The sequence below is a fragment of the Arvicanthis niloticus genome, chromosome 10 (genome assembly GCF_011762505.2).
Source record: "Arvicanthis niloticus isolate mArvNil1 chromosome 10, mArvNil1.pat.X, whole genome shotgun sequence".
NCBI classification, from domain to species: domain Eukaryota; kingdom Metazoa; phylum Chordata; class Mammalia; order Rodentia; family Muridae; genus Arvicanthis; species Arvicanthis niloticus.
In genome coordinates, this window is record NC_047667.1 from 73,364,659 (window position 1) to 73,378,559 (window position 13,901).

At 40.5% G+C, this 13,901-nt stretch overlaps 1 protein-coding gene across 1 annotated transcript in view; it reads left to right on the forward strand.

The window, feature by feature from the left end:
• The first annotated feature begins 2,495 nt into the window (after positions 1–2,495).
• The window catches only part of Vps4b (vacuolar protein sorting 4 homolog B), a 30,260-nt gene continuing 18,854 nt past the window's right edge, over positions 2,496–13,901 (forward strand). The window contains exons 1-3 of the mRNA XM_034513300.2: positions 2,496–2,772; positions 9,009–9,120; positions 10,915–11,071. Coding sequence (XP_034369191.1) covers positions 2,746–2,772; positions 9,009–9,120; positions 10,915–11,071 — 296 coding nt within the window. The 5' untranslated portion in view covers positions 2,496–2,745. The remainder of the gene's footprint in view (positions 2,773–9,008; positions 9,121–10,914; positions 11,072–13,901) is intronic.

The window sequence follows — 13,901 nt, forward strand, 5'->3', positions numbered from 1 at the left end:
ATAAGGGCAGAAGTTATAAGACATGGAAGGTTTAGTGCCCAGGCAATTGCAGTCTAGAACAGTTGGACCTTAGAGATTTTACCCCTAGAAAGGTAAGATACTGTACCAAAATGAAAGTAACAGATTTTTCTTATTTGTAATACACAAGCTCTTTGTGCATAACATCTAGGGAATTTAAGTGCCAAGATACAGTGAGAATGAAGATGTTTCAGAGATGTCATGAGGACGAGGCATTGGAATAGGCACTTGAAGAATCTCTGTGTGTTTATTTAACAAGCTGAGTTAATCAAAAGCAATTGAGGAACATGATCTACTACTATTAACCAAAGCCCATGAGTCAGGACGAAAGGTCTGTACTCCAGGAATGGGGAGTATCCTGTTGGCTCTGTGGTCTCTTTCCTAAAGTGTAGAAACAAGATGCCTCTTACTTCATCCTATTACCTGCTTTCTCTTGGTCCATTCTATAATACATACCTCCATCTTCATAAAGCCAATATCCCACCATTCGAAAGTTCACCAGAAATAAAGTCTAAAAGACCACAATGCAGTGCTTCCACAACCCCAACTCCCTTCAGGAAAAGCCTAATGCATGAACCACTAAGCACTCATCAGTGCCTGTGATTCATTTTTTGTCACTCTTTCTCCAACGTATTTTTGCTTCCTGTATGCTGGCCTCCCATAAAAATGTTGGACGGCTTTCATCTGTACATTTATTCTTGCTTTGACTGCTGTCTGTGGAAATCATTTTAAGACTTCGAGATTCAGTTCAAATGAGAGTTCTCTAGGGCATCCTTGTTCATGTGATCAGAAATGAGCCTCCTCTCCAGCATCAGGGTCATTCAGCCTCTACTTGTATGCACAGTTCTCAGATGAGATTGCCCTTGGGGACAAGTGACCTGAGTTTCCTCTCCAGCTGTGCAATGTGCCTTCTTGATCACCCAGTTAGCTCCATTTATAAAAATCAGACACATTTCTCACAGAATTCAGTAAGATAAAATATATACAGAAGTATTGTGTAAACCTTTATACACATAAGCAATTCCATTTCTATCTTATTTTTATTGAAGTTTTTCGATACAATATATTTTGATTATGATTTCTCATTCCCCAACTCCTCCCGTGTCCCTTCTACCTTCCCACCCACCCACCTTCATGTTCTGTTTTCTTTCTCTTTTTTAGAAAGCAAACAGGCAGAAAAAATAAAACCCAAAGAAACCCACACACACATTCCATAAAACCACAAAATTACACAGTATAATATACAGGAAAAAGACAAGTTAGAAAAACATGTTCAAAATATGAAACAAAAAGTCTACAAAAATACCGTTGAGTTTGTTTTGTGTTAACCTAGGGCTTGTCCTTGTGGTTTATATACCCAGTAAGACTTCATTGGAGAAGATTAATTTTCCCTTTGCAAGTGGGCATCAACGGCAGATAGCTTCTTGGTTAGGGGTGAAGGGACACATCCACTTCCCTCTCTCAGTACTGGGACCCCATCTGACTTGAACCCTGTGTACGCTGACAGGGTGTCTGTGAGTTTTTATGTGCATCAGTCCTTTTGTGTCTTGCTTCCTTGGAGTCACCCAACTCCTCTTCTAAATCGATTTCTGTGTCCTGAGGGGAGGAACGTGAAGAAGATAGTCCATTAGGTCTCTCACTCTCTGAACACTGACTGTTCAGTTCTGGGTTACTTCCCATATACTACAAGAGGAGATTCCTCTGGTGATTAGAGAGTGAATCACTCATCTATGGGTGTAGCAGAATGTTGTTGAACTCATTTTTATTGCTGTGTTATTTTTACCATAACAACAGTATTAAGTTTTCTCCTAAGACCATGATTATCCAGTCTAAAGTTCATGACTACCCGAGCAGTGTCAAGCCTGGGTTCCATCTCATAGAGTGAGCCTTAAATCCAATCAGAGAGTGGCTGATTCTTCCGACATTTGTGTCAGTATTGAACCAGCATATCTGCAGGCAGTTTACATTGTAGGTTCCACGGTTTGTAGCTGGGTTGATGGTTATTTTTCTCCTCTGGTACTGTACAAAGTACCTCCCAGTACTGTAAATAACAGTCAGTAGGGGTGAAGGCTCCACTCACATTTTATATCCACAATAGATATATTATTGTGCTAGAATGTAGGGGGCAAATAGCAGTGATTTCAAAAAGAAAAACTTAGTTTGAAGCGTTTGCAGAAGAGTTGCAAAAAAAGAGAATTCCAACATATGTCACCCAGCTTTCTTCTCTGCTAGCATCTTAAATGACTATAATATGTTTATTAAAACTAAAATGTTAATACCAGATACATTAGCTGAGCTACACACTTGTCTCACACTTTTCTCAGTTTTTAATTCCTAACGTCCCTTTACCGCACCAAAACTCAATCCAGAATCCCACAGGCGCTCAGCCCGACTTCCGCATCATGGCTTCCTGTCCTCATCTCGCGAGAGTCCATTTGCGGCGAAACGCATCCTGGGTGACTGGTTAGCGCGTGTGCGGATGACGAAGCGGAAGTGCCCGGGCCAGGGGCGGGACCAGAGCCCTCAGGGGCTCGGAATTACGGAAGTTTTGTGAGGAGGGTCGGGTGGCTATTGGAGTTCCTGCTGGGTTTCCGGCTCTAGAGCCGGGGCTGCCGCTGGGGGATCAGAGCCGCCAGCCTCCGGAGGGGTGCGACTGTGACCCGGGTCCGGCTCGACGGCGCTGTTGCCGGCCGCCCTCGTCTGTAGAGGACCCCTCGGATCTCCACCATGGCGTCCACGGGCACCAACCTCCAGGTACCGCGGCCCTCTGGGCCCCCTTGGACAGCCGGAACCCGGAGGGGGAGGGTGGGGGCCGGGGCGGAGAAGCGGCCGCGCCCCTGGCTCTGGCTGAGGAGGGCGGGGCGGCGCAGACCCGACCTGGGCGAAGGGGCGCTTCCGGAGCGGCCGGCCTCGGCATCTCCTCTGCCGCCCCGTCTATGGGACTCTTGATGTGCTTGTGATACTGGAAAACAAAACAGCGGACGTGTTCGGACCCAACTGGGCCAATCTCTCCAATCAGGAAGATCTCCAGTCTCTCTGCCAGGAAGAAAGGAAAAGCGTAATTTTTGTTTTTCAAAGTATTCCTCTGGACCAGTTTAGAATAAGGCGCTCTTCTCGGTTAATAAAGACGTCCATGTATCCGCTGAAGAGAATAGTCCAAGAACCTTAGGTTAGAGCCAGCCAACACACCATCCCCATGAATTCATTAAGAATATGTTCTTACTATGTTTGTTCTCCCAAATTACTTTATTTAAGGTCAAGGAGTATTTTCATCAGTATCTTCACTTTCCCTCCCTCATCGCAAAAAAGCAGTGTTTTCTACGTACATTTCGGATTCCTAAGATAGCTAATGTTAGAAAAAGGGTTATTGCTGCTTCCTGGAACAGTGTTCATTGAGAACTGTTTCTAATACTGTCTCCCATCAGCCTTGGTTTGTTAGTGGGGTCCAAAAGGTAGCCTGGGTAGACTTGTAGCTCAGTAGGGTTAGTTTGTTACCAAGGAGTAGAACAAAGTACCCTTCAATATTGGTCTTCTGGTAGTCAAATAGGTATTTATTTGTTCAGTGTCTGGTATAAGTAACAGTGATAATATAAACGTATTTCCTTAACATGGGATAATTGATTCTGAAGAAATTCTTCCCAAAGAAAGGGCATTTGAATAAGGATCACTCCACACAAAGACTGGGAATCGAGGCTTGTCTGGTGGATTTTATCCTGAAACTCGATTTAAAAGATTATGAAAATGAATGATTGCTATCTTTAATAAAGTCTAAATGCAATCATGGCTCAATTTTAAGCATTAAGAATAAGTTGGCCATTAATGTGTATGTTTATCTTTTCCCCTAAGTTTTTGTAACCTTATATTTTGTGGCCCTATTCAAAACATGCTGGGGTTTTGTTTTGGTTGTTGGTTTTTTTTTGTTTTTTTTTGGCGGGGGGGGGGGCTAAGGGGCTTGTTGTTGGTTTTGTTCTTGCTTTGTGAATGTATTCATTAATTGGTAAAGCTTTCCTTTAGATATTAAATATGGTATCATTTGTGGTATTCATCTTTCTTTTCCAACGTTTGTAGTTTGATTCTGTAACCAGAATGCATTATGTTTTAATTGGATTGATGGATGTTTTTCAGTGAGCCAGATAGAGACTGAAAAACATTAAAAGTATAGCTGTGAGTGATGAGGAAGAGGAATGTTGCTACAGTTGTGTTAGTGGCTGGTTCAAGTGTGGTTTTTCTCCATAAGCCCTTTTCGTTTTCTAACCAAGGAAATTTAGATGAAGAATTGTTAAATAAGTAATTTCCCCCAAGGAACAAAGCAAAAATCTTTGTAAATTGATGCTTTTACTCTAATGCAGAATGCAAATAACTAAACAAACAACAAAATCCCACCAGAGTTTAAATACAATTCCTTAAGATTATAATAGATAGAGGTTGTGAGCTAGCATCCAGGAAGGGCAGAGCTCACTCTTCCAAAGATAAGTAACACTTGTTTCTCTGCGGTGATGTGATCTCAGATAAAATGAGCTCTAACTGTAATTGGCTCAGTGTTTGATGTGATCTCATTGACTCCTCAGAACAACTCTTCAAAGCCAGTGTTACTCCAGTTTCACAGTATTAGAAACCCCAGCTTCTTGAGGTGGTGGTGTGCCCAAAGGCATGTCATAAATTAGTGTTGGGGTTCGTTTTGAATCCAGGTCTGTGTGCTTATAAGCTAATGGTTTTCTTTCACTGTAAAATTCACTGTACTTGAAGAAGAATGGTGAATGCTTTCCAGGCAGAGAAAATCATAGAAATGTAATAAAAACCTTACAGAGAACATAACGTATAATCCAAAGATGTCCGTATAAAACTGTCTGGTATTTGGGGAATACCAGAATCTCATCCCCACCCCATCCATCCGTCCCTCTGTGTGTGTTTGTGTGTGTCTTACATAAAAGCAGAAGCAACTGAGAGAACACAGTATAGGCATTGGAAGCATGTACAGGTGGTCATAGAAATCCAGAAACCCTCTATGGAATGCTTGGAGTTGGAGTGTGTTGCACCAGTAGGACCATTCTGGCACTGAGGCCTTAAGAAGCTGGGATTTTACTGGGAGACAGTGGCTTAGGGTCCGCTTAGCATGTATGTTTTGGGCATATGTACCCTTAGTTGGGTTGGGCTGTACCAGCATTTTGCTATGACAGAAACTCAGTGTATAAGGAAGGACCATGAATGAAAACAGTTAGGTTGTCATCAGGAGTTTGTGTGCTGCATACCATGGTTGGTCTTCATTTTGCTGTGCGTGAAAGTTGCAAATCGAACTTGACCATTGAGGGGCATTTGCAGGTGTTTCAGAATCTTTCATCTGTGTGCCGAGGTCTGTGTGGTGGAAGGCGGTGACCAGCCAGATTAGGGTGGTTCCTATTTGAAATGTACAACGGAGGCTGGTGCAAAGAATTTTTAAGACAGAGACTGGTCTGTGTCTTCCATTAAAACGTGAGAGAGGAGTTTTCTACAAGAGCTCTGTTTATTAGATACGGATATAATAATAGAATGTATTTAAGTTGCTTCTAAAGATATAAGGGAGCGTACATGGAGAGACAAAAGAGAAATTGAGGTTTGCACTGATTTTGAACTGTCTGGGTATTTGTTACTAGTGCTAAGTCCTGAAGAGAGGAAGTGAGATGCACATGCGCTTTGGCAGTGAAAGGACAGGACTGCAAGAGAAGTGGGAGAATAAGAAATCCAGATGAACTTGGGACTTTGCTTGGGAGTTTGTTGTGGAAGTAAAGAGATGCTAGGATGGCAACTAGAGAGAAATCTAAGGACCAACACAGCTGGTGTGTCATTAATGGGATGCTGTTATCTGTGGATCTGAGATAGAGCTTAACCAGGTGTTTCTTTAGGGGCAGGCCCCAACCAATAGTGGTACCCCACCAAGGCAGTAAATGTCAAAGGGCAAGAGGGAAATGGACTCCTGAACATGAGGAAAAGTCAGCCTTGGCAGACTGGGCTTGTAGCTCAGTGACAGAGAGTGATTGATTCTCCTTTGGGCTGAGTGAGGGGAATGAGTGAAGAAACAGATTTCAAGATAATCTGGAGCAATTAGTCTGAATAAGGAATTTATCATGTGGTCTAACCACTGAGCCTTTAGAGTATGTGTTTATGTGAGCAGTTTCTCCTAAACGTCTTGCCCAATTTAGAAACTTGGGAAGACTTGTTCTTGAAGTCTTGCTGTTTGAACTGTGAAACATAAAACTAGTTCATTTTTGTCAATTCTAAAATGTTATAAAAGAAATGTAGCCCCTCTGGCAACTCTGCATCAGCACATGCTTCCAAGTATAATGGTGTTCCTGTGTGATGGTTGTGGAGTTTGGAGTGACCTTTATGTTATTTATATCCTTAGGTTTACTGGACCCTGAAGAGTATCATTTGTATTCTCTCTTTCCTTCCCAGAGGTGTTTTACTATTTAGTTTAACCAAATTAGAACATTTTACTTTGAATTTTTATTCTGGTCTTTATTTGTGTATGAAGTGTTGGGGTGTGTGTGTGTATGGGTGTGTGTGCACAAGCATGTGCCGTAGCATTTGTGGATGGTCAGAGGACAACTTTGAGGAGTTTGTTCTCATTTTCTGTTGAATGGTTCCTAGGAATCAAACTCAAGTCATCAGTCCTGGTGGCAGGCGTCCTTACCTACCTTACTAGTGTGTCTCACTAGTCCCATGCCTATACTCTCTTCCCATTGGACTGTTCATGCTTGTTCCTTCTTTTCATATTTCTGCATATGTTTTAAATTACAATTTATTTCATCTTACGTGTATGGGTATTTTGTCTGCTTTATGCCTGTGTTCCATGTGTGTTCTTAATGCCCATGGAGGCCAGAAGAGGACATTGGATCTCCTGGAAAAGAAGTTACAGGTGATTGTGAGCTACCATGCAGGTGCTGGGAACTGAACCCAGGACCTCTGGAAGAGATGCCTTGGGACATCTCTCCAGCCTCTAAATTACAAAGCTTAATCCAAGTTTTATTTTGAAAGCCAGGTGGAGGAAGGCAGATCTCTGTGAGTTCCAGCACAGTTGGGGCTACACAGAGAAATCCTGTAAAAAGTTTTATTTTGAGATAACATGCAGTTTTCAGAAGTGATCAGAGGTATCCAGCGAACCCTCCCGCAGTTGAATATTGTAAAACTGGTACAATATCATCACATCAGGATATTGATGTTGACACCCTCTACAGTTCTTACTCATCCCCTGGTTTGACCTGTAGTTCTGTGTGTGTTTGTGTGTTTTCTGTGCAGTTTGGGGACAGTTTAGCCATGAAACTACTGAAGGCTATCTGGAGCGTTCATTTATGTACAAGTTTTGTGCGAACATATATCGTCCCTTTTCTGGAGGATTGTCTAGGAGTCCAATTCTTTGTTTATGTTATTAGATACATATTTTGTTCAGTAAATACAAGCCAGTTCTCCAGAACTGCTGAACCATTATACACTCCCGGCATTCTTACCAGCATTGATGTTGTTGCTGGCTTTAATTTTAGCCATTGTGTTGGATGTCTGCTTTTTTCATAATGGTTTTAATTTGCATTATTCAAATGGCCAATGATGGTATGCCATCTGTATGGTCTCGTTGGAGAAATATATTAGTTAACTGAATTGTTTTTAAAATGTGTGTGTACGTGCGTGTCAGGACATCTTGCAAGAGTTGGTTCTCTTCTACTGTGTGGGTATATTGAATCAATTAGGCTGGGTAGCAAGACCCTCTATCTGCTGAGCCATCTTCTGGCCCATTAATAAATTCTTTTCAAACTGTTATGTCTTCAGGACCCCTTTGTGTGTTCTAGTAGACGTTTCTCTTTTGTCTGGTATTTCACAGCATCCTCCCAGTTCTTATTATGTCTTTTCATCATTTTATCAGAATCTTTCAGAGAACAAATATTTTTAACCAATATGTTCCACGTTAACATCTTTTCATTTTATACATTGTTCTTTTGGTATTAAATCTAAGAACCTTTTTTGTTGTTGTTGTTGTTTAAGTCTGTGTTCACTTTGAGTTAGGTTTGCTGGACATATGGGATTTTAAATTACAATTTATTTCATCTTACGTGTGTGGGTATTTTGTCTGCTTTATGCCTGTGTTCCATGTGTGTTCTTAATGCCCATGGAGGCCAGAAGAGGACATTGGATCTCCTGGAAAAGAAGCTATAGGTGATTGTGAGCTACCATGTAAAATTCCTTTTTTTTTTTCTCATGGATGTCCATTTGCTGTAATACCACTTTAAAAGCCTACGTTCTCATTGTAGAGTTGGTTCTCTATCACTTTTAAATAGTTGCTTGTCTATATTTCTGTGGTTCTATTTCTGGGAAGGTCTTCCTTCTTTAATCTCCACAGCAGTTCTTACCACAGAGGATGTGAAAAGGTAGGAAATGAGTCTGGATCACATCATCAACAAATACCCCTCAGATACATTCCATGTTTCTAAAATTTTGTGATATTATTTTAATGACCATTTAATATTCTTTGTTGTGATACTATTTTGTTTTTTTAATGCCTTTGCTCAGTATAGTTTTGGGAACCTTTCAGAGTATTAATAACACATTGTTCCATAGGGGATTTTAATCTCTGCATTCTGTTGATGCTTTAGGCAAGGCAGCACCAGGGTTTCTTCAAATGCTTTAAGTTTATTTTATGTGTACAGGTCTTACGCCTGCATGTCTATCTGTGTACTGTGTATGTGCTTGGTGCCTACAGAGGCCAGTAGAAGGTGTCAGATCCCCTGACCTGGAATTACAAAGGTTATGTGGGTACTGAGAACTAGCCCTGGTTTCCCAGAAGACCAGCTAGTGCCCTTGATCCCCGAGCCATGTCTTCAGTCTAACAGTACTCAATTTCCCTAACTATCCCTCTTTAATTAAATACACACTGCACCCCCTTATGTGTGTTGGGGGTGTTATTTGCTTCAAACTTAAGAGTTATGCTTTCATTTTAAGTGTATTGTTTTGCCTCCCTCACACAGAAAGCAATTGATCTTGCAAGCAAAGCAGCCCAGGAAGACAAAGCTGGGAACTATGAGGAAGCTCTTCAGCTCTACCAACACGCTGTTCAGTATTTTCTCCATGTTGTTAAATGTAAGACGTGGTTTATTTTATTTAAACCTGTACACACTAAATGGGGGGAAATTTCATTTCTGAAAGTTGAAATACAAAGGCAAGAGAATTCTAAAGATCTAAACCACATTAAAGAGAAACTCCTGTCACCTAGCTTTTAGCACTGTTAACAAGTGTGCCAGCTGTTGTAATTATTACTTTATACACCAGTATCTTATCGTGCATTCAGTAGAGAGAACTTTATTTTATGGATAGACAATCTAGCTGGATTATATGATTTGAACAACCATTTTCTGAACATATGTTGAAAATTATTCTCTTGTAAAAATAGGTCGGGAGGTATTAAGTTTATTTGACAAATGCATATTTGATGTTTATTATGGAGCCAAGCTCTTTTCTGGGAACTAGATATTCAACACTGAAAAACAAGTGCATGAAAACCTGTAAGGTCCATCACTAACCTTAAATTTAGCACCATTGGGTAATTAGAAATTTTTAATTTGAAAGTAGGGGAGGGTATATGTTAAAATTGAGAATGAAATATAACATATAAGAGACATGAGGATAGTCCTATATGTTGTTGCCCGTGTTGCCAACGTCTACATTTCAAAATAGCTACAATAGAAGCTTTAATATAAAAAAAATTACTATGTTGGTAGTCCATATAATGTATACAGTTTCCATTTCTTGGTATACATTGATAAAAGCAGACAAAGATGTTAATACAAATAGTTAACTAGGAGAGATGACTCAGTAGTTAAACACAGTGACTGTTCTTTTACATGTCAGTTCCCAGCAACCACATGGTAGCTCACAACCATCTGTAATAGAAACTGATGTCCTCCTCTGGTGTGTCTGAAGAGAGTAGCTGTGTACTTAATATATAAAATAAATGTCTTTTTAATAAAAGAAATAGTTAACTACTGTTTATCATCATCTTTTAAGTAAAAATTTTTATTCACTTTGATTAATTTTTTCTATCAATATATGCAAGCAGTGTACAGAGAGCAAATCCAGCTTCCACTTTCCCAATCCTCCAGTTCCCAGCTTTTAATGATCCCTACTATACAGGCACAGATGTCTGTTGTCTCTCTTGTGATTGGTTTTATGTGAGATAAACGGTGTTTAGCTGTCTGCAAAGGTTAAGGGGAGAGTTTGAGACCTATAGACTGTTACTTGATTGTTATATAATATTAACTTAAAATATCTACCATATTTGCTGTGAGGTTTTTTTGTTTTCTTTTGTTTTGTTTTGTTTTGTTTTGTTTGTAAACTCAAACCCAGTGTTGACCTCCTACCCTGTGTGGAAAAGAATTGAAGAGGGTTGATGTCACTGGAAACAGTGAATTAGAGAAGCCTCTCCTCCCTCCTCCAACACAGAAGTTCCTGGTTAAAGAATATATCTCTAATTTGACTCTTTCTCTGGATGCTCTGATAAAATACCCTGACAGAAAACAAGTTAGGGAAGAAAGGCTTTATTCTGGTCTGCATACAGTTCCAGAGGGGATCCAGCCCATCATCGCAGGGAAGGGCAAGACAGCAGGAGTATGAGGCCAGCCTTGGGATCAGGAAGTTAACTGACTACAACTCACCAACCCATGGGAGATGAGACAACAGGAAATAGAGCCGGGTATAAAACCTCAGATCCCACCCCAGTGACATACTTCTTTAAGCAAGGCTCTACCTTCTAAATGTTCTATAACCCTCCTGTATAGTACCACCCACTGGAGACATTTGGATACATGAGCCTGTGGGGGCAGTCCATATTAAACCACAACAAAAACTAATGAAATGGTGTCTCATTCCCTTCTACAGATGAAGCGCAAGGTGATAAAGCCAAGCAAAGCATCAGGGCCAAGTGTACAGAGTATCTTGATAGAGCAGAAAAACTCAAGGAATATTTGAAGAAAAAAGAGAAGAAACCACAGAAACCGGTGAAAGAGGAGCATGCAGGCCCAGTTGATGAGAAGGGGTATGTATTTGAAAGTTAGATTTTGTACTCTGTAACTTTTCATTTGTGAAATAGGATTCTCTTGTTTAAGCCAGGGATTTTCTAGCCATGGTTCATGGGCCTAAGTGGGTTTATTGCCTATTTCAGTTGTTAAGTTTTATTGAGACACAGCCTTGCACATCCACTTATACACTGTCGTCTCAGGCAGTCTTTGTCCTATAACAGAGTTGGGTGTGTGGCCAGGAAACTGGAAACATTTATCATCGAGCCTTTCAAAGACCAGAGTTTGCTAGTCTGTGCTGACTGCACTCTCTCTCATATCTTTTCTCAAGGTGTTTTCAAGTAATTGGGAAAACACTGTGGGCATGACACCAGCACACCCCTGACTGCCAGTAAGACTGAGGGCTGCTCTAGGAGTGAACTGTGAATTACATCTGACCCTGTGCACAAAGAGAAAATGAGCTCCAAAGGTGTCATTAATTTTTATTTTATGCAAAAGTTTTTTTTAATGTGGATTTGCATTACGTCATCATGAAGAAAGCAACAGCATAATTTCTCACGTAGTGAGTTCTAGGTTTTGAGTGTCTTCCTAGATACATAAGGTATCACAAATGGAGAGAGCATTTAGTGGATGCTTGCCTAACTCTGCAGGCAGGGAGGACTTATTCTAGCTAGATAATACTCTTTATGGTCCTAGAAATAAAAGGGTGTGAGCATGGTTCCAAGTGATATGTTAGGAAAAGGAGGTTTTTTGTTGATGTGGCCTGGCTGGATTTGAAACACTGATGATCTGGTGAGTTCTGGAGCCTGTGATGCTCACAGTTGATGTTCTACAAGGTACATGTGATGCCCGAAATCATGAGGAAGCCAGGGATGGAGCTATTTAGACAGTCTCCCTTACATGTTTGTTCATGCTGAAATTTTCCCCGTTTACTAGACAGTGCCTTTTCTAATAATGGTGAGCAGGTATAAAAATTAGAGTTGGCTGTCTTAAAGTATGTGGCAGAGTTTGAAGAAAATTAGAAGCTCAGAGTTTCATATTTTCTGTTAAAATAGGGTTACGAAAACAGAGTGTCTGTTTCATGCCCAGAGTATTTTATATTCTGTGCACAGTAGTTCCCAACATGAAATGCACGTAAAGGTAAGAATTCAATTCATTATGAGCACACAGGGCTTCCATGTCTCACGGGTGTCTTTTCCTGTGGTCTGCTGGTACACAGTTTGAGTGAGGGCCCTGTAGTCATGTGCTGTGCATTGGCAGCCAGACAGGGGAAAGCCAGTCTTTTCTTTTATACTAGATAACAGTTTTGGTTATAAGCAGCAGAACTCACTTTGGCTAATTTAATTAAAAGGAGAAGAGTTCTTGTAGGGATTATTTTATAGAATTTTGAGGACAGAGAGTCAAACTTGGGTTTTCATCACTAAGAGAAATAAATACCCAGGATTCCATTTGGGGATAGAGAGTTGTAAATTCATGCCTGTGGTATTTTGTGTTCAAGTAGAGATCTTGCTGCTGCCACCTTTCCCACAAGACATTACTAGGGTTCAGAAATACACAAGTAAGACCTCTGCCTTAGTTTCCTCAGGGCAAACCATGGTCTTACCTGAAGATTTGTTTTGCACACAAGCAACCTTCACCTTGGAGAAACTCAAGTCTGCTGAGGATGAAGGGAACCTACCATGGGCAGTTTGTATTGAGTAATCTGTACATCATGCGACAGCTTACATAGGAGATTGGAGTGTCGGTGACTCAGTTCTCAGTAGTTACTTCATCTGTAACTCTGCCATCCTGCAAATAACCAAGACTTCCCCAACTTGTCATAAATCCTGTCGAGTTTTTTTTTTTTTTCTTTTTTTTTTTTTTTTTTTGACCCTCTGTATATATTAAAATCTAAAAATTGGTAAGACTTTTCTTTTCTGGATCACTTTTTTACCCAACATTGTAGTAGGAACATTTTTTCATTACATGTTACTATCAATGTTGTCATTGTTTTCCAAAGCTGTAGTGTATTTTTTGATAAGCTATTATTGAACATAAATTATTTTTTTTTCCACAGTTGTACTGTAGGTATGACTGTCCTTGTAGTGAACTTTAAAAATTATCTCCTCAATGTAAATTTCTAGATGTAATATATGCTGTTCTAGTTTGCTTCTCTACTGCTGTGCTAAAACCACGAACAGAAGCAATGTGGGAAGAAGTGATTTAGTTTTGTTTAGAAAGTGTAGTCCACCATTGAGGAATTCAAGGCAGGAGCCTGAAGCGAGAGTGATGGAGGGATGCTTCTTACTAGCATGCTTTTCCGTGCTTGCTCATCTTTCTTGTATCACCCAAGCTCAACCTGACTAGGGATGGCACTGCCCAGAGTGGGCTGGGTCTCCTGTATTAGTAAGTAATCAAGAGATACTGGCACACAGATGTGCCCACCACACTCCAGTGTGTTAGAGGCAGTTCCTCAGATTCCTTCTTTGAAGGTAGTCTAGGTTAGTTGACAAAAGCTCACCAACACAAGTGGGTTGGCCTTATTTTTTTTTTTTTTAATTTGTAAGATTTTCACTAGGAAGCTCTATCTGTTCTTGGGAGCCTCAGGGTAACGGTTACACTGAACATAATTATGTATTGTACCCTTTCTTCCTAACACAGAGTTGTGTTGAGTTACAGTTTTTGCCTGGTCCTGATGTTTTTCACAGTAGCTCATCATTTCCCTGTATTTAAGTCCTTTATAGAATAGTGTGGGTATGTACATGCACAGGTATGTCATGAGGATGGAGGTGTTCCTATAGAATAGTGTGGGTGTATCCATGCACGGGTATGTCATGAGGATGGAGGTGTTCCTATAGAATAGTGTGGGTA